Genomic DNA, 21,057 nt, shown 5'->3' with positions numbered 1-21,057 from the left:
AAACTTCCTCCATATGGCCAATCCCCATCAGACCAACCGTACAAATCGCTACTAAACGTTACCGCGTATCTGTCGTCTCCTGTTTCTTTAATTAGTGTCCGCCGGCGAGCCAGGCGGCACAATGGGATCTCCTACCTTCTCTCGTTGCTTTACTACCTTACGGATTCTTTTCTCGTTCTTGGGATGTACTTTCATTCTTTCAGTCAAGAGGTCGTCTTTCTTTCCTTTTCTAGGAGCTGGGCGCGAGCGCCCTGCTCGACTAGAGCCGTTTCCCATTCTTCCGGGTGGAACGTCTCGCGATCTTTTCTGAAATGAGAGTTAGGACAATCCTACAAAATATACAGTAATTTACAAAGCGCTCACCGGTGTTCTCTTTTCCGCTCAGCTCGAGGTCTCCTTTTGCCTTTTTGTTACTTTAGTTTCTTTACGGTAGCTACCTTAAATGCCTTACCCCCCGGGGATCTCGGCGGCTCGTCCCCCTTTTAGCTAGGACGGCCTAGGCACCTTCCCCCTTTTAGCTAGGAAGGTCCTTAAAATTCCTCTTTTCTCTTCAAAAGTTAAATTTAGTTCTTTTGGATCTCGTTTTTTAGAGATCCTGCCTGACTACGCCAGAATCTGTCGAGGAAATTTTAGCTTAAATTAACTCAGGCGGAGACTTTGAGAGTTGCACTTCGAGAGAATTTTATTTTCTAACAAGATATCTCGGAGAGTCCGCTCAGTCCGCACTGAGGCAAAACTCTGAGTTTTACAACAAAACCCGCTCTCTCTTTATACAGTTGAAACAGGAATTTTATCTAAAACACACCACACAAGTACATTAATCATACATTCTTGTAAATGCAATCAAAGCAAGAACTTTATCTAAAACACCTCATATGAGCATTAATCATACATCCTGTAAATACAAAGGTCATTCCAGGAGGCACACTTTATCTTGTCCTTGCATAGCTTCTCCCTGTCCGTTTTCTGATAAGCAGGATATCTGGAAACTCATGTAAACACTAGATAGTCATGTATTTACAACATTCTTTGTTTCAAGATCTGAGAGGTTTGAGTGTTTTATTTTCTAGCTCCACTAATTCTACAAACTCAGCAAAAGTGAACTTAACCCTTTCCTTTATAATAGGACATAGATCGTTTTCTTCCACACTGTAGCTGGTCAGGTTTTGCACACTTTGTAAAACCCGGCAGTTACAACAAGATGAAGACTGCTGCATCCAGGAGTTACATGCCATTATGATCATCTCCTGGATCCAGGGTCCTTGCCTAGAACCCCGCCCTGCCTCATGAAGCCTCCGATCACATTCCCAGCTCCCTTTTCTTTCCCCCTGCCTTCCCCATCCACCGATAATGTTGAGGCCGGCCCCGATCTGCTGTTTCCCACCCTCCCCCCATGATCCTGCGGTGCCCTCTCTGATCCTCCAGTAGCCGGCCACAATCTTCCCTTCACCATCAGCCCCCCCCCACCGCACTAATCATCCGGCCCCAATCCTCTCCACGCCACCCCTCTTAATGGCCCAGCCCGACCCCCCACCACCCCCCCCTGATCCTCATGTCCTGGCACCCACACGAACCCTCCCTCCTCTGTCCCACCTAGTGCCACAGGCCTACCCGCCAGCCTGCCCCTCAATCTGGCCAACAGCGGGTTGGAAATAAAAGCCCCACAATACAAATCATGCCGTTAAAGTCTGCAGTGCCTGCGGGAAAACCCAGCCTCCCGAGTTTCCCAACCGCCTCAAATTCCTTCCATCCCTAACCCGCCTTCCCCATGAAAATCCAACCCATCGTCATTGGCTCATATCACAAACTCCACTCTCACGCCACTGACTCCATTCCTCCTCCAGCCATGCTGAACCAAACCATTTGTATTCTTGCCATCCTGTTTGACCCTGAACTGAGCTTAAAGCCTCATATCATATTCATCAGTGAGATCACTTACATCCACCTCTGCAATGTCTCCCACCCCTCTGGCAAAACACTTGTCGTGCCTTTGTCACAGCCAGTCATGATTACTCTCCTTGCTGGCCTCCCTTTCTCACCCTCCATAAACTCCAACTTATCCAAACTTTGCCACATGTATCCACTCCCACACTGGGTCCTGCTAATCCATCACCCTCCCTCCTCGCTGATCTAAACCAGTGTCCGTACCCGCAACGCATTAAATTCAACATTCTTCTCTTTGTTTATAAATCCCCCATGCCCTTGTCCTACCCGATCTCTGCAATCTTCTCCAGCTCTCCTCCAATTCTAGCCTTGTATGCATCCCTCTCCGTTGGTGGCAAAGCCCTCAACCAACTCTCTGGGGTTCCCTCCTTAAATCTCTCTGCCTTGCCACATCTCTCTCTCTCTCTCTCTCTCTCTCTCTCTCTCGCTTTCTCTTGCCCTTCCCAACCTTAAAAACCCATTTCTTTAACAATGCCTTTGATCTATCTTCCCAATCTCTCCCACCCTGGTTCAGCATTCCTTTTCCTTATGCTTGTTTGTGAAGTATCTTAGATCATTTCTTTATGTTAAAGCTGCTATACATCTGCTGTTGTGAATAAGTTGTTTTTTCCTTTCCAGGACACATACAACCTCCTGTCCGTGATTGTGCATATAGGCAGCACTTCCTTTGGTCATTATTATGCTTATATAAGGAGATTTCCAGAAATGGACTGGTACTGCTTCAGGGATGAATATGTTACGAAGGTAAGTGCTAATAAGATACAGGGGCTGAAATTGGTCGACATACTGTCCCCTACTGCCCGCATACCGCCCAAAAATGTGATTTTTAAAACGCTGAAATGCGGCTCGGCGGAATATTCATCATTGACATACCGCCGAGCGGAATGCATACCATCCGCCATGCAGGACCGCCTGCATACTGCCCAAAAAGTCCGATTTTCATTGCATACCATCGGAGCTGCATACTGTCCTGGAAAAGGTGGTTTTACGCGATGGTCAGTGGCTGGGAATGGGTGGAGTGCACAGAGCTGCCATTTTGGAAATCCGGAATTGTCAGCTAAAGCAGCAGCTCTGTATCTGAGGTGAACAGTGATTTTACTATGCAATTTTGTGTGGAAAAGGTATTATTGTTACTGAGTAACTTATTAAGATTGAAGGCATTTTAGTTATATTTTTTTCATCGAAAATTTATTGGGGAGATTTAAAAAGAATAGGGCCTGTGTTATCTCAGCCTGTATTGCTGACAACCTGTCTAATGGAGGAACCAGATGTGAGGAAGTTTATTGAGCAGAGTTAGAAGGGTAATGGAAGAGGTCGCAGAATGATGATGATGAGGAAGAGGAGGCCTTACCTGCAAAGGATCTTCAGGGAGAAGTGTTCATACTTGGACCTGACCAATTGACAGTGTGTCTGAAGGATGTGCTTCCGAAAAGTGGTCATTATTGAGATTTGCCAGCTCATTAAGGTAGACCTGCAGCCTAGTGCCAGCAACATTACTGCACTCTCTGTTGAAATGAAGGTGACTTTTATGCATGTGGGTTTTTTCAGGCATCAGCTGGAGACATATGCTCTGTTTCTCAGTACGCTACTCATCGGTGCATTCGACAAGTAACCGAAGCACCGTATGCATGCCGGATGGAATTTATTAATCTCCCAATGACCAGGGATGCTCCGAGTGACAGGGCTTTGGGATTTGCACGCATTGCCGGCGTCCCCAAGGTGCAGGGTGCTATTGACTGTACCCATATTGCCCTGCGGGCACCATTACAGGAGGCGGAGATGTACCGAAAATCTAAGGGATTTCACTCCCTCAACGTGCAGCTCATATGCGACCATACACAGCGGATAATGGCAGTGAATGCCAAATTTCCAGGGAGCATCCATGATGTGGGAGAGCACTGTGGCTGATCTGTTGAAGTCTGAGCCACAAGGTAAATGATGGATGCTGGGGGACAAAGGGTACGGCCTCGACACCTGGCTCTTGACCCCGCTGTGGAACCCTCACACAGAACCCGAGCAACGATACAATAAGAGCCATATAGCCACATGTAACATAATTGAAAAGACAATTGGAGTGCTGAAGCAGCGCTTTCAATGCTTGGACCACTGTGGAGGCAGGCTGCCATACCACCCTGAGCAGGTTGCTCAGTTCAGTGGTGTGCTGCATGTTGCATAATTTAGCCATCATGCGGGGACAGGATTTGCCACAGGGGACTGAAGGACCACCTGAGAAGAGAGTGCAGGAGATGGAGGAGGAAGAAGAGGACAATGAAGGGCAGGAGGATGACGCTTGCAGATTAACCCATGGCAATCCCCCCCCACCCCCCCCCCCCCTCCCCCATCAACACCACAGCCGGAGGGCACATGGAGTATATGCCACTGCAAAATTGTTACGTCAGCAGCCCATAAATGAATGCTTTGCTTGAATGTTTTGGGACCTTGATGACTGTTAACCCAAAGATTTGACATTGAATTGAATTTAAGCACTCTTGTACAAAACGTTTTGTACATGTAAAAATCTCAATATACTGCAAATCTCAAACTTTGTAAAACTTATAACTATAAAACAACTGTAACAACAAAACTTTAACAACTTTCATAACTTATGTATATAATAACTCGATCGACTGAATACAGTCCAATGACCTCTGACAATCGCGCCACCTAGTGGCTAGTAACCCCAAGCATACATACATGACAATATCCCTCTTTAAGATATTAGTAACAGTCTTGACAAATTGAGATGCTCTGGGGCTTACCACTCCCGAGTTGATCGTCTCAGTTCAACTCCAGCCTTGGGCGAGTGTTCTGAGTCTGTTCTGACTGGGGGCTGGGTAGCCGATCTGATGGGAGTGGCAATGACCATGTCAGGGATTGAAAGTTTAGATTCACTGATGACAGCAGAGTCCTCTGATGACTCAGGGTAGGTTGGTTGGTCACTGATTGTGTCTTCCTCAGACTGTTCCAGTTCATCTGCGTGCCATAGCTTTATCTGATCAACATGTTTGCTGCATGTTTGCCCATTCTTGAGCTTGACGATAAACACTCTGTTACCCTCCTTGGCCGTAACACTACCAGCGATCCACTTGGGACCTTGACCATAATTTAGAACATACACAGGATCGTTAACAGAAATGTCGCGTGTGACGGTAGTGCGATCATAATACTACTGCTGACTTTGACGTCTGTATTCAACATGATTGTTCAAGTCAGGGTGGACAAGAGAGCCTGGTCTTGAGACCTCTCTTCATCAATAGTTCAGCAGGGAGGACCCTGGTAAGCGTGTGCGGTCTTGTCCTGTAACTAAGCAATATGCGTGACAAGCGAGTCTGCAGTGAACATTTAGTTACACGTTTCATACTATGCTTGATGGTTTGAACAGCATGCTCTGCTTGATCATTAGCTGCGGGTTTGAATGGTGCTGACCTCACATGTTTGATACCATTGAGTTTCATGCACTCTTGAAACTCCAGACTAGTGAAGCAAGGTCCGTTGTCTCTTACAACGATGTCGGGCAGACCATGAGTGGCAAACATGACACGAAGGCTCTCAATGGTAGCTGTGGATGTACTGGATGACATCATTATACACTCTATCCACTTGGAATTTGCATCCACCACAACTAAAAACATCCTTCCCAGGAAGAGACCTGTAAAATCGATGTGGATCCTGGACCATGGTTTATATGGCCATGACCACAGACTTAGCGGCGATTCCGCTGGTGCTTTACATAGCTGCATGCAAGTGTTGCACTGATGCACACATGATTCCAGATCAAAGTCAATTCCAGGCCACCACCCATGAGACCTGGCAATGGCTTTCATCATGATAATACCGGGATGAGTGCTATGTAGGTCATGTACAAATTTCTCTCTGCCTTTCTTGGGCATAACAACACGATTACCCCACAGTAAACAATCTGACTGAATGGATAGTTCGTCTTTGCGACGGTTGTAAGGTTTGGTCTCATCATCCATTTGCTTGGGTATGGCAGACCAATCACCACTAAGGACACAGCGTTTTACAACCGATAATATCGGGTCCTGGCTGGTCCAGGTCTTAACTTGTTGAGCCGGGACAGGGGTTCATCACTTTCAAAAGCATCCATGACTAACAGTAGGTCTGCAGGTTGTGGCATCTCCACCTCCGGTGTGGGCAACGGCAGACGGCTCAGTGCTTCGGCACAATTCTCGGTGCCAGGTCCATGGCGAATGACATAATCATAGGCAGATAATGTCAGCGCCCACCTCTGGATGCGGGTCGATGCATTGGTATTGATACCTTTGTTTTCCGAAAACAATGAAATGAGTGGCTTGTGATCTGTTTCCAGTTCAAACCGAAGACCAAACAGGTACTGATGCATCTTTTTAACCTCATACACACAGGCTAATGCTTCTTTTTCTACCATGCTGTAGGCTCTTTCCGCCTTTGACAAACTTTTACACGACAGGTTGTAGTTTGCCCAACTCATTAGCTTGTTGGAGCACGCAACCAACTCCATATGACGAAGCATCACAGGCCAATACTAGACACTTACACTGATCATAATGTACCAACAGCTTGTTAGAGCAAAATAGATTAGTAGCTTTCTCAAAAGCTCTGTCTTGAAACGCACCCCAACCCCAGTTGTCGCCTTTTCTTAGCAGCATGTGCAGGGGCTCTAATAAAGTTCTCAATCTAGGTAAGAAATTACCGAAGTAGTTGAGTAGACCAAGGAACGAACGCAGCTCCATCACATTCTGAGGCCTTGGTGCATTTTTGATGGCCTTGGTTTTCGAGTCCGTAGGCCTGATGCCGTCAGCAGCAATTTTCCTCCCCAGGAATTCGACTTCCGGTGCCATGAAGACGCACTTCGAACGTTTCAGTCTGAGTCCCATTTTGTCCAGACGATGTGGAACCTCTTCCAGGTTGTTCAGATGTTCGCCGGTGTCACGACCTGTGACCAGGATGTCATCTTGGAACACAACGGTTCTAGGGACGGACTTCAGTAGATTCTCCATGTTCCTCTGAAATATGGCTGCAGCCAAGCGAATTCCGAAAGGACACCTGTTGTAGATAAACAGTCCTTTGAGTGTTGATGCACGTAAGTTTGTTCGACGTCTCGACCAGCTCCTGTGTCATGTAGGCCGATGTCAGATCCAGTTTAGTGAATGACTTTTCCCCCCCCACCCACTCCCCCAGCTAGCGTTGCAATCGTGATGGCCTAGCTCAAGTGCAGCGTTTCTGCAGCTAGTAGCTTATGCAGGATCACCTTGTTGTTGATGCCGATTACAAAGAATTCCCGCAGCATGTCTCCCAACGCATTTTTGAACTTACATGGTCCAGCTAGATGTCTTGGGTCGGTAATGAATTCCGACATATCCTAGCCCTCAGAATGAACGTGCTTGTAGAATCGATATTGTGAGATGATGATGCCTTCTTCTGGTTTCAGATGGTCACGTACCTAGGCGCACAATTCCTCATAGTCCTTGTCCGTTGGACTTGTAGGCGAGAGAAGATTCTTTGAGTCCATAGATTTTCGGACTGCAAACCATGAGGAAGACCACCCTGCGTCTAACTGTGTCAGTGGGTTTCTCCATTTTGTTTGCCACGAAGTACTTGTCCAGGCGAGCTACAAAATCTGTCCAGTCCTCTCCCTCCACGAATTTCGCCAGAATTCCAATTGTGCTCATTTTTGCAATGCGAAGGTTCTTAAGTTACCTTGTCACCAAATGTTATGTATGTAATAACTTGATAGTTTACAGTATTCATTCTAACACAGGTACAAACCTGACTCTGCTTCATTAGGGCCCAAAATGATTACATTACATGATGGTTTGACTTTTATACCTGGGCTGCGCACACGTGCGTACAGCCCAATGACCTTTGACAGTCGCGCCACCTGGTGGCTAGTAACCCCAAGCATACATACATGACAATAGCAACTTTAACAAAACTTTTACAACTTTAATAAACTTTTACAAATAAAACTTCAATTACATTTAAAAGACCCTTTACTTTCCACGCCCACTGCCCCTTCCACGCCCATGTGGTACACCACCCTTGGGACTATTCTCCCCTTTCCTGGCCTGAATCATCTGAGTCTGGAAGTACAAAACAACATTTAAAAAGCTTTGCACCAGGGGAGAGGTCAGGGTTACATGAGTACATAGTAGAGTGACTTATCGCAGTCTGTCTTAAATGTCCACCACTGTTGTAGTACTGCAGACAGAATACATATATGCATTGTGTTACATTTCCCCAACATTCCGGTACATTACATGAGGCCAACATTACAGTTCAATAAACGTTCATTACATTACATCAGGCCAACATTATAGTTACAGTAACATTACATGACATGAGGGGACCACAACACAGACTGGATTGTATTCAACTTACCATCTTGTGTGAGTGGGTCAGCTCCAATGTCGGTGGTGGCATGGTTGCTATCCCCAACCAGGGACAGGGCACGGATCTCGATGTCAGTAAGAAACTCCTTTTGGTGTGGGGGGCGGGGGGGGGCTTTCCATGACCACCCTTGGTTAGCTTGGAGTACTTCTCTGTTAGGTGCTCCAGAAGGGCAGCTAACTTCGTCTCATCGAAGGCAGGCACCCTCAACTTCTCCTGTGCTTTAATGTCTTTTTTAACATTGGCATGATCTTTTTACTGCTATGAATTTTGGTTTGTTAAATATCTCTTGTCTTCAAAGTGAAGAATTATTAGTTATTAGCAATATATTTCCACTGTGCTATGTATTTTTAAACTCACTGCCCATCGACTACCTTGCTGCTCTCTCTCTCTCTCTCTCTCCTCTTCAACTCCCTACGCATGCGCAGGTGACCCCTGACCCTCAATCGTGGGTAAAACGCTTGTGTGAAAAAAAACGGGGGAAATAAATTGCGCAGACGCAGTTCCGTGTTGCACTGCCCATCGAACAGAGTGCATCTGGATCGACTATTAGGATACATAACGTCCGATGCAGACCACTGACGTATTGCCGAAAAAATTTGACCAATTTTGTCCTCTTCGGTCTCGGCGGTATAAAACGACATGCCGCCGTGGAATGGGTGGACCTTACGTATCGACCAATTTCAGCCCCACAGACTTTTAAACTAAAATATCGATCCTATTGTTCAGGATGCTTTGAGGCTAGTTATTTGTAGACAGTGCCTGACCACTTGTAGTGCAGTCTGCCATCAGATGAATTCCTTTGTAGACATAATAACCCTCACCATTTGTTCTTTTGTTAATTGAATTATGTTGCTGATCAGTATGTAGCTGGTATTATAGGACAGATACAAGCAAGCTTTTGGTGAGCTCTGGAGTGTACAGTGTGGATACCAGCATCAGACAGGCCAACATGTTTGCTGTCATGCTGGGCAGTGGTATTTCAAATCTGGAAAATAGACCAAAGGGCCATAGGGCAATTTGAGACTGACAAAAAGGACTTGGGACTGTACAGCACATAGATTAGGTGGAGCAGTGGAGTCTGAGGCACATGGAGCAGGCAGGGTAACACTGTGAGGCAGATGATTTATTGGTATTTCATGTTAGTTATTTTAGCTTAGAGAATAAATGTAGCTTTCTTAAATTCTTTCCAATTTGTGTATCTTAATGCAAAGTTCGGTGCCTAAACTCTACACCCTCTAACCAAAATGTAATCGTTTTCCAGCATGACTGATTAAAATTTATCTTCAACTTTTAACTTGCAATCATTTTAAAAACTCCAAAATCATAAGAACAGAAGAATTAGGAGCAGGATTAGGCCTAACGACCCCTCGAGCCTGCTCCGCCATTCAATAAGATCATTGCTGATCATCAACCTGAACTCCACTTTCCCGCCCGATCTCCACATTCCTTCATTCCTATAGACTACAAAAATCTATCTCTCTCAGCCTTGAATATATTCAGAGACTCAGCATCCACAGCCCTCTGGGGCAGAGAATTCCAAAGATTCCTCACCTCTGTCTTAAATGGCCTGCCCAGGAATCAATCTAGTGAACCTCCGTTGTACCGCCTCCAAAGCAAGTATATCCTTCCTTGGATAAGGAGACCAAAACTGTACACAGTACTCCAGGTGTGGTCTCAACAAGGCCCTGTACAATTGTAGCAAGACTTCCTTACTCTGATACTCCAACCCCCTCGCAATAAAGGACAACATGCCATTTGCCTTCCTTATTGCTTGCTGTACCTGCATGTTAGCTTTCTCAGTTTCTTGCAAGAGTACACCTAAATCTCTCTGAACACCAACATTTAAAAGTTTCTCACCATTTAAAAATCATTCTGTTTTTCTTTTCTTCCTACCAAAGTGAATAACCTCACATTTCCCCACATTATACTCCATCTGCCACCTTACTGCCCACTTACTTAGTCTATCTTTATCCCTTTTGCAGACACTTTGTGTTCTCACAGCTTACTGTCCCACCTAGCTTTGTATCGTCAGCAAACTTGGATACATCACACTTGGTCCAATCCTAGGGCATAGTTGATTCCTCAGATTGTATTTCACCTGTATGTGAGAACCTCTCTTGTATCGGTCTTATTTAGGATTTTCAGCTGATGGGCCTCCAGTAACTAGAAGTGATATTATGTCTGCAATATACCTATGAATGACTTCACAAGGCAAAGTTTTGTACTCAAACTGTAGTGACCTTGGTCCTTTATTCGTAACTCCAGAGGGAGGCAGCGGCATGGTGGCTCCCCTTTTATACAGCCCCTGTCACCAGAGCAGGAAACCCTGGTCTCCACCAGTTGCACCCTCTAGTGGTGCCAGCATGTATATACACAGTGTAAACCTTAGAGAGTACATCAGGTAAGCAAGTCTCCATCTTATGCAACTATACAGTGACTACACAGAGAGTATATCTATAGTCTGCATATATAACATCACTCTCCCCCAAATCCTTTGTCAATTACCTTTGCACTATGTGCTCTGGCTTAGCTCTCCCCAGACTTAAGTGCCAATAGCCCTTGCATCTTGGCTGTGCTTTGGCTTGGCTCTCTTCCTGTTAACCCCAAAGCCCTTTTGCCACAACGTTGGGTAGTGGTTACCAGTTTGGAGGTTCGATGATGCAGTGAAGGTTCCAGTGGGTTCTCGGTGTGATCCATGTGTGTCCATGGCTACATACATCCATTCCCCCTCCCCCAACCCCCTCAGCGAGATCATGCAGCTGGCCCGTTACATTAACATACAGGATCAGACACTGTGCAAGTACAAAGAAAGGAAGAAAAAAACTTTTTTTTTTAGTTTGTATCGTGACACCTTGGTTCATTGACTAACATTCGTTTCATTTTACGGTCGTGCGCCAGGATTGGGTAGATTGCATTCATGGTCAGTACTGAGGTAGCAGTACAGGTATGCGAGGACGCTAGTTCCAGAGCGACCGGACGGGGTCCTAGACGTCTGATGGCGGCACTGCGTCACCTGCTAGCGGGGTGTGCTTGGTTCGCTCACTTTGCCAGGGCTCAGGGCCTTTGCTGTTGCCTAGTGGTGGGCAGAGCCACAGATGTGTGTGGCCTCCCTGTACTCCTTTGAGGGCTGCAGAATCTTCTGCCTGCTCTCTAATGGTGTTGGGAACCTGGCTGTACCAGGTCCCGTTTGGGGAACTCAATGTTTCTGACCTTTTGCTCCCGGACATGGCCGAGATAGCGACTGGGTCTGGGGGCTGCACTATCTCCACCCGGGTGGTGGGCAACGGCGGCCAACTGCGCGTATTGGCACCGTTTTCGTTTCCAGGTCCGTGGCGAATAATGCCATTGGGTGCCTGCAGCGTGGGATAGACCTGGGGCAGGGTATCCGGATCAGTGCCGTCACCCTCCTGAGGTTGCTGGCTTGCTACTTTTGGGGACACTCTATTCCCGACATCTCGCAACAACATTTTGTTCTTTACATTCTTAATCAGTTCGTTACATTGCCATGCATACAATGTCTTTAAGTTCAGTTGGTTGCATGTCTCCTTTAAGAGAACCCTGCCACGCCACACTGCCTCTCGCCGCAGCAGGGACGCCATCTTGCCTCTGTCCTCGAGGTCGACTGCCTTGATCCTTCACTCCCGCGATTCTGCCACAAAAGCTGGAAGAGTGCCTGTGAATTTGATCTTCCTCCCCAGGAATCCGGCCACTGGAGCCAGGAAGGTACTTTTAGGTCATTCCGGTCGGATCATTGCCACGCAGTCATGATGGATGGTCTGTGCCTCAGGTGCTGCGCTGGTCTGTTCTATGGTGCCTGGCCCAAGTGAAGGTGAGGTTTTGCTCTGCCTCTGAACACTGGGGACATCGACTGCTGGAGTGAAGAGGTCTTCCCATTTCCACTGGATCTTCCTCATCCACATTCTTCTGAGTAGCGTTGGACCATCACCTGCAACAATCTACAGAGGTAACTTGTGCACCACGCCATTATGGATTACAATTACATCCGCACTACCAAGGACTGGGATCAGCTCCTTGATGTAGGTGCGCAACTTTTCCTGTACTAGAACCAGCTTGTGTCGTTTTTCGTTCCATAGCCTCTCAAAGGCATCCTGGCTCATCACTGACTGGCTTGCTCCCATGTCCACTTCCCTGAAAACTGGAACGCCATTTATCTCTACTTCCATCTTCACTGGAGGATAATCAGTGGTGCAGGTATACACTCCATACACTTCTTGGGGCTGAGCTGCCTCTCTGGCCAAGTCATCATACTCCCCACTGGATTCAAAGTCATCTACCGACTCCTCTGCTTGACAGTGAGTCGTATTTCTTTTACACATACGCTGGAGGTGGCCCTTCATTTTACAGGCTTTGCATACGTACTCAGCAAACTGACACTAGTAAGCCCTATGGTTTCTTCCGCAACGCCAGCATGGTGCTACTCGATGGTGCTCCTCGGCGGACTCTGAGTTCTGGAACCCTGAGGTCTGTGCTCTCTGCCCTGGGCAGAGCCATGTTCTACAGTCTTGCCTGTGAAAGGCACCATTCTGTGTACAGTACTTGCCAGGTTTGAGTCCACAGGTTCATTGATTTGCTTGGTGCAGCAGGTAGAGGTCATGAACGCCAGGCTGATGCTGATGGCCTTCTGCAGGTTGACTGTGGTGTCAGCAGCTAAAAGCTTGTGAAGGAGGCCCTCGTGGCCAATTCCTATGCTCGCAATGCTTTGTTGAGGTGCATACCGAAATCACACGGTGCTGCAAGTCTCCTGAGGTCGGCAGCATATTTTGCACTCTCCTGGCCCTCAGGTCTGCGGTGAGTGTAGAATCTGTGCTTGGCCGTGAGGATGCTCTCTCTTGGTTTTAGTTGGTCGTGAATTAGTTCAGTCAGCTCATCGTATGTCTTATCCTGGCCTTCGTGGGTGCCAGCAAGTCCCTGACGAGGCGGTAGACCTCGGGCCCACAACTGGTCAGCAGTATAGCCTTGCACTTCTCCGCCGATGCGTTCGTCTCCCCGCCAGGTTGTTTTCCACAAAATATAGCTCGAGCCTTTCCGTGAAGGCATCCCAATCCATCCTCTGTGAAGTCTTTTAGTGTGCCAAAGGTAGGCATAATCGCATGAAAGTCCATATTCTCGTCACCAGTTATTATGTTTGTAATGTGCTTATGAATGACTCCACGAGGCAATGTGTTGTACTCAAACTGTCGTGACCTTGGTCCTTTATTCGTAACTCCAAATTGAGGCAGCTGCATGGTGGCTCCCCTTTTATACAGCCCCTGCCACCAGGGCAGGAAACCCCGGTCTCTACTAGTTGCACCCTCTAGTGTGTATATAAACAGTGTAAACCTTATTGAGAGTTCATCAGGTAAACAAGTCTCCATCTTATGCACCTATACAGTGACTACGCTGAGAGTATGTCTATAGTCTGCATATATAACAGGTGACATAGGCACTTGTCCATTTTCCCACAATTACCATCAAAGGGTGTATAATGAGAAGTCATGGAATATGATTTATATCTCTCAAAAGTGGCAAAGTGGTGTTATAGTTGGTGACACAAGTGCTATCATATTCCATGGTTTATTGTCATCATTACTTTAAATGGCAACTACATGTTCTGCATTGTGGAATTCTCCTGATGATATCTCCATGAAACCCCCACCCCCCCTTCTCTCACCCCTCCCGCCGCCATATGTTCATTTGTGACATTGGCCGGAATTCTGCCAGTGCTCAGAGCACAGGATCAGTGGTGAGTCGGCAGTGAAATTTGATTTGATTGACAGTGGGTTGAGAACCCGCTGTCAAAACACACTCACCTGCATTTCCCAATGTCTGGTCTGCCAGCGCTGAGCAGACCCAGCAGCGTTGGGGAAGGCAATATAAATGATTAGTGGCTTGTTTACAGCCACTTACCAATGGTTTTTAACTTAAATTTTGAATTTGATAGCTCGCCCACAGACTTCATGCCGTGCCCAGACCACGTCCGTGAAGCTGAGGCTGCAAGTCAATGGCCATTGCTCCAGCTGATGAGTTGGCTGTTTCAAATGTTAAGTCAAAGCTCCCAGCTGACAGTGATATCTTCCCTCAGCCACAAGCTTTTCCTCAATGCATTTCCACAACAGATTCAGCATGCTGTAAGTCTTTACATATCTCTCCATCCAGTCTGACCTCATTATCTCTCTCACCATTGACAGATCGCTTCTGTCATCTCTACTTCACCTGCCATCTAGTTCATCAGCATGGGTGCCCTTTATACCTTCTCACCGTGGTCCTCAGAATCCCAGCATGATCATTCCCAACACCAGCCGCACAAGGCACGCCAGCAGTACCAAAAACAGCACCAATCTTCTCCACAATCACCTGATACCCTCAGCTCTGTGCAGCATCAGCACCCTATTACATTGCTGACCGGGACGCTATGGATGGCCCCACCATGGTCAGATTTACTTCACTTGATGCTGTACACCCTGGCTGCCACATGATACACCAGGTTGGCACCACCCCACACCAACAACATAAAGCATCCTTACAATGCCCAAGCCATTCCTTTTCACACTCATCAGCATTGTGGGGGGTGCCATTATGTTTCACTATTCGCTCAAACTCATTAAGCCATTTCCAAAGGTGCACACAAATCTGTCCAAGAACGTAAAGTGTTGAAAATAAAGATTTAAATATTTGGTGGCACATTAATAGAAATTTTACATGAACAGTGGCGAAAACACCCAAGTCCCTACCCTTGTGTGTTGTTAGTTGGTATGATTGCACTAGAATGAGGGTGAGTGTGAGGGCTGGCTAGTGAGATGGAGATGTAATAATGTAGATAGAAATGGATGGCTGGAGGTGCAAGGTAAGTTGGTGTGAGTAAGGATGTGCAGGTGTAGGGTAGGGAAGGCAGAGTGATGGGGATGTGATGAGTGGCACAGCAGGATGAGGTTGAGTGTGACTTTGCAGTAACTTTGAAAGGTTTGCGCCACTGCAACCAGGTCCTTCTCACGACATTCCTGCTTGTGCCCTCCTGTGCAATATGCAACCAGGCTGTGTTGGTCTCTTCTGCCCATAGGAAGGGAAGAGCACTTCCCTGCACGCTATGACTTCCTCCATTTGCATATGGAAGGAGTCATAGGACCTGGATGCAGCCGTGCACCTTTGTGCAGTGCTGGTCAATGCTGCAAAACACTGACAAAGCACAACTGTCAAAGTAAATTTGGACACGGTCCCTTTAAGGAAACTGGCTGATGGCGCATCATAAATGACATCACCAGACCCGCTTCCTCTAATTGGCTGGTAAACTTGCTGGGCGGGCTTAACAAGCCCAATCAACGGAAAGTCATTTCAGAGGCCGGGATGGAGTCAGCAGCGGGGCCGAGATCACCCGCCTCGGACTATCACAGCCATTGTTTCCGTGAAATCCAAATTTAAAGATCACAATGTGTGGTATAATGAATGCGTTTTTTGCAGTAAAGATAGCCGTCACAAATGGCACACACAAGCTGTGGCATATCCATGTAAATTGCATTGTCAGGGAATAAGGAAGCTGACAGATGAGTTCAAGCCACTTGTCTGTCAAAAGAATGGGTTATGTCAGTGCGATATGCTGTTGTACCTGGATTTTCAGATTGTGCAAGTTCATTTTTATTATAAATACTCTTTATCTCTGCTCTCATAGGCAACATGGAAAGATGTTACAACAACATTTGGATCATCACCCAGCTCCTCTTGTGGCCTAAATAGATTTCAAATGTAAGTTTACTGCAATGCGTTGGATTCAAGACAAATTTAGTTACAAATGTAAAATTATCACATTTCGGGAATTTACCATTTTTCTGGCGTGGACACGATGGGCCGAAATGGTCTCCTTCCATGCTGTAAATTTCTATGATTTTTCCACAGAAAGGTTTGGGAATGTAAGAAAAAAAGTTACTTTTATGGGTTGTATTGTAAAGCAAAATTTTCACACAAGTTGTTTTCAATAAAAGGTACCAAACCAGAAATGTACAAAAACACATGATACAAAATAAATGCATGCTTTGTGCAGAAATTGTAAATAATAGTGAATAAATATTTGTGAAAAGGTGCAGATTTTTTTTTTCATGTGTCCGCTGTGGCTCAGTGGATAGCACTCTCTCCTCTGAGACAGAAGGTTGTGGGTTCAAGTCCCACTCCAGGAACTTGAGCACATAAATCTAGGCTGACACTCCAGTGCAGTGCTGAGGGAGTGCTGTATGGTCGGAGGTGCCGTCTTTTGGATGAGGTGTTAAACCGAGGCCCCGTCTGCTCTCTCAGGTGGACGTTAAAGATTCCATGGCACTATTCTGAAGAAGAGCAGGGGAATTATCCCGGGTGTCCTGGCCAATATTTATTCCTCAATAAACATAACAAAAACAGATTATCTGGTCATTATCACTTTGCTGTTTGTGGGAGCTTGCTGTGCACAAATGGCTGTCGCATTTCGCATATTGCAACAGTGACTACTCTAGAAGTACTTCATTGGCTGTAAAGCACTTGAAGACATCCGGAGGTCGTGAAAGGCACTATATAAATCCAAGTCTTTTTTTTAGATTGGTAGAGGTTCCTTTAATTGTCATTAATTATAAGGAATTTAAAAAATATTGGCTTGTAATCTCCCCAACTTTAACTCAGTACAAATACTGCAAGTTTTATCAGTCGTCTGCAAAGTTTGAGGGAGGAGCTAAGCTACTTTCAAACAACACAGGCTGTGTGATTTATTCAGTTATGTGTATGACCGCCAGCTATTTTCAAATTAGTCCAAGGAATGCTTGTAACTGTTGGTGTTTTGGGGGATATTTAAGGTTAATGTGGGCATGGTGGACCCCACATGGTTTAGTACCATTTTTGGCATTTAGAAACTCTCTTCCAATTGGTGGTTGATATGTGGAGCTACAAAGTAGCACGTTCTCAGTTTTCTATGTTTTCCCTCCTGACCAACTCACTCCATCAGGTACCAGTGGTAGCTTCTTGTTGCCAACACTAGACAGAATGGTAAAATTGCTAAGCTGTCACTAAGCCCGGAATTTTCCCCTAAAAAAAAGCGAGTGGGTTTGGAGCGTGAAGGAAGTTAATTAACAATGTTAATCCCAACTTGATCCCGCCTCCAACCCGCCCAGAGGCGGGACAGATGGGCGGGCGACCAGGGGGCATTACCTCAATTTAAAATATTGTAATGAGGCTGGGAGCCTCTCTTTTTCCCACCATTTTAAATTTAACTGCATGGGGACTATTTTCTCACAAGTAGTGAAACCTGGCAGTTAAGCCATGGCGGAAACTGCTGCATCCAGGAGGTAAGTGCTTTTATACCTACTTCCTGGAGCCAGGAACCCCACCAGACCCACCCCTTCTCCCCGCCCCCCCCCCCCCCAAACCCAGGCCTCCATTTCCTATTGTTAATGATGAGGCTGTCCCCGAACCCACCCCCCTCCAAATCGCTGACCCAGCTCCCCCCGATCGCTATCCCCATGATCCCCGACCCCCAGACCGGCGATGTTGACTGAGGCCTGCTCACCCACAGTCAGCCAACCTCTCCAGCAGGCTGGCTGCAGGCAGAACTCCGAGGCCTGAGCTGCAAATTAGGCCCTGCCGGTAAAATCAGATGGCCTACGGGGACCCTGGCCCCTCTCTGGTTCCTGCTTGCCTCTAAGCCCCCGCACCCAACCAACCTACCTGCTGAAAATCACAGCCTCCGTGTTTTTTTTCATGCTACCACCATTAGAAAGCCTTGCCCTGACATTTGGATGTAACTTTGTAATGATGATGTATTAGTTATGACTGCACGTAAATAAATGTGACTTCCTATGTGCTATCTAATTTTTAAAGTTATCATTCTATTTAGGGGCGAAACAGCTTATCTTCTTTTTTATAAGAGAATTAATTGATCATATCAGGTTAGTCACTCATAACTTATTGAAATATTTATGATAAATGCACAAAATAAATCCTGGTTTCAAAACCAATTTAATACGATTCTTACTGAGTATATGATTCTTGCAGTGCTATTTACCTCATAATTGAAGGTCTCTCCCCAAAACCTCAGTATTATAGTACATTATTTTTAGCACTGATTTTAATCTAACCCATCTGGAGCATAAAATCAAGCAGGGTGTAAAACCCCAAACATCTGGCCCCAAACCGGCCCCGTTTCTACGGGTGGGTTAGGTTATAATCAGACCTATTATTACGGGACACTTTCTAGAGTGCATTGTAGGTATTGGCCATTAAGTTCAAACTATCAGTGTTTAGTCATTTTTACATCTTCACCCCAGTTAATTAGCAGCACTTGGTACTGAGAATACAGCAAAACCCTGTTAAATGCATTCCGTCAAGTCACCCATGAATAAAGTTGCATGTAGGCAGACTTGTAAAGAGTGCTGTGGTTACATTACACCTAGAATGTTACTACTAATAGAACTTAAGCAGTGATGCAAATATGAAGGTTGGTTACATTGCCCATTTTATTGCTCTGTCGTGAGAGGGGGAAGGTGTGGTGGGAAGACCTCTATGCATGGCTATTCAAACATAAATATTGGCAGCTTCTGTCTCTGGTTAATTCCTATCTTAGCTAAAATACAACTACCTGTGCCACTGGAGATTTTTAAAAATTGAAAGGAAAAATTTGCAGAATGGCAGAACATCACTTGGACATGCATCATTAGATTTGTACTGCACTTTAACACCAGTGCGCTGAAAATCTCACTGCAGCCTTGGTGTGGAAGGTTCAGTACAAAGGCAACATAAGGGCCTTGTGGCATCGTTTAAGGCCAGGAGTTACAAGCAAATAATTGAAGGATGCCCTGAGGAACACACTGATTGCCACCGAAATTGTGATGTGGTTTTACATTGGTGAGGTCATTGGCCGAGGAAGCCTGTTTGGATATAACGTCTGAACTCTGTCCTATGTTGACCCAGAATTCCGTTATACATGAATGGATAATATTTCAAATTAAATAAACCCATTACTAGGACTTGGAGAAAAAAAACACAGGAGGAGTGACCATGCATTGCCCTGGGGAGACTACCTTTTGTAAAACAGAAATTTACCTGTACAGGAGCTGCAGACAAATGAGATTCACCTATAAGATAGCATGTAGAGTTAATTTTTAATTCTGCATCCTGGATGTCCATTGTAATTTACAAATATTGACTATCGAGATGATTGACTATCATTCCCCTTCACTATAAGGAGATAGACCTTGCTGTCCTTCTGGGGATCAAGGCCCTCTTTTGTCGACTTTGAGTTATGGGTTCATGGTTTTACAATAGATTGTCAATCTTTTTTTTTCAATGAAATGTCTTGCCTGCTTGTAGACATTAATATATTCTCATTAACTCATGAATGTGCCATGTGGAAATGAGGGGGAATAAAGTACAAAATCAAAACTGCAGGATGACCAAATTACAAAAGGTTTTCTAATTTTGAAGCACTGGTGCATTAAAAATAGTTTCACATTAACCAAGAAGATAGGAAAATGGCAGTGAAACAATCCAGAGCAAACAGAACTTTTAAATTTTAAATTGTGACTTTAATATACTTTGGAAAATGTAAAAAGATATATTGAGAATTTACAAGACTTTATTTTTACAATGAAAACTTCTGATTTGATTTGAATAGGATGGAAGCTTACTCCTACCAAGACATCACAACATTTCAGATCTTCAAAACTTGTTAGTTTTCTTAATGTTTTTTAAATTTAAATGAAGGCTTAAAATTCTAAGCTGGGTTGCAGCAAATTATCTGTGGCAGAGAATCCTCGAATGGCTCCTGGCCTGCACTGAGTTTGTTGGAAATGGAAGAGACTATTGGCTTCACTGTTCTCAGATTATGGGAAGGGTGAGTTTCACTGCTGACTTGTTTTACAATAAGCCTTGCTGAAAGCACTTGTGTTGGCAGTGGTATGGGACTTGGTTCCAATGTCCCACCACAACAGTCAATATTCACTGTCTAGACTTACACATGAAGGGCCTTTTGGGTGAACACTGTTATTTTGATGAAGGTTTGAACATGGACCTTCAACAGCAAAACTTGTTGCTGTGAGGTTAGACTTCAAGAGGCATTAACGGGACTGTATTAAAAGTGTATGAGTAGATTTTGCATTTTTATATACTATATGGTTATAAAAGATGTTGTATTAGGATCTGTAAAACACTTAACTTGAAGTGCCAATGCTTAAATATATTAATGTAACTAAATCAGTGTTTGTTACATTTTGTACTCCTGTTTGTGGTATAGTGCATTGTTTTGTGTACTTAATTGTGAATCATTGAATATGAAATTTATTTATGATATTTTCTTGTATGTATTCAGATGATGATTGTACTCTGACCATGGGTTAATTTCCAGCTTGCTGTGGAGTAGCTTCTTTTCCCAAGAGAGCAAGCGATAACTTGCTCTGCTAATTACCAACCTTCTCTTAAACAAATACATATTTGCTAGTGAATGTCAAACAATGGTAGCACATGACCAGTTTGTACTCTGCTGCTGGCACAGCACAAATGTTTATTTTAGGCTGACATAGAAACCTGTCCCAACAAGGACATGTTCCCATACGGAGCTCCCAGAACAACGCACGCAGCATTCGAAACTAAGTAAATGAGCTGACGGCACAAATCATTACAAATGGGTATGATTTGGTGGCCATTACAGGAACGTGGTTGCAGGGTACCCAAGACTGGGAATTAAACATACAGGGGTATCTGACAAGTCGGAAAGAT

The 21,057-nt window shown here is 45.3% G+C and overlaps 1 protein-coding gene across 2 annotated transcripts in view; it reads left to right on the top strand.

The window, feature by feature from the left end:
- Positions 1-20,579, top strand: part of LOC139265866 (ubl carboxyl-terminal hydrolase 18-like) — a 104,105-nt gene extending 83,526 nt beyond the window's left edge. The window contains exons 9-12 of one of the 2 annotated variants that reach the window (XM_070883382.1): positions 2,563-2,688; positions 16,001-16,074; positions 18,182-18,233; positions 19,958-20,579. In XM_070883382.1, the coding sequence (XP_070739483.1) occupies positions 2,563-2,688; positions 16,001-16,074; positions 18,182-18,224 (243 nt within the window). In that variant the 3' untranslated portion in view covers positions 18,225-18,233; positions 19,958-20,579. The remainder of the gene's footprint in view (positions 1-2,562; positions 2,689-16,000; positions 16,075-18,181; positions 18,234-19,957) is intronic. The other variant, XM_070883381.1, reaches the window with a different exon arrangement.
- The last annotated feature ends 478 nt before the right edge of the window (positions 20,580-21,057 follow it).

Source organism: Pristiophorus japonicus, chromosome 6 (genome assembly GCF_044704955.1).
Source record: "Pristiophorus japonicus isolate sPriJap1 chromosome 6, sPriJap1.hap1, whole genome shotgun sequence".
In the NCBI taxonomy this organism is placed as follows: Eukaryota; Metazoa; Chordata; class Chondrichthyes; family Pristiophoridae; genus Pristiophorus; species Pristiophorus japonicus.
The sequence above is the reverse complement of the archived record's forward strand: the minus strand, read 5'-3'. Positions and strand labels throughout refer to the sequence as shown.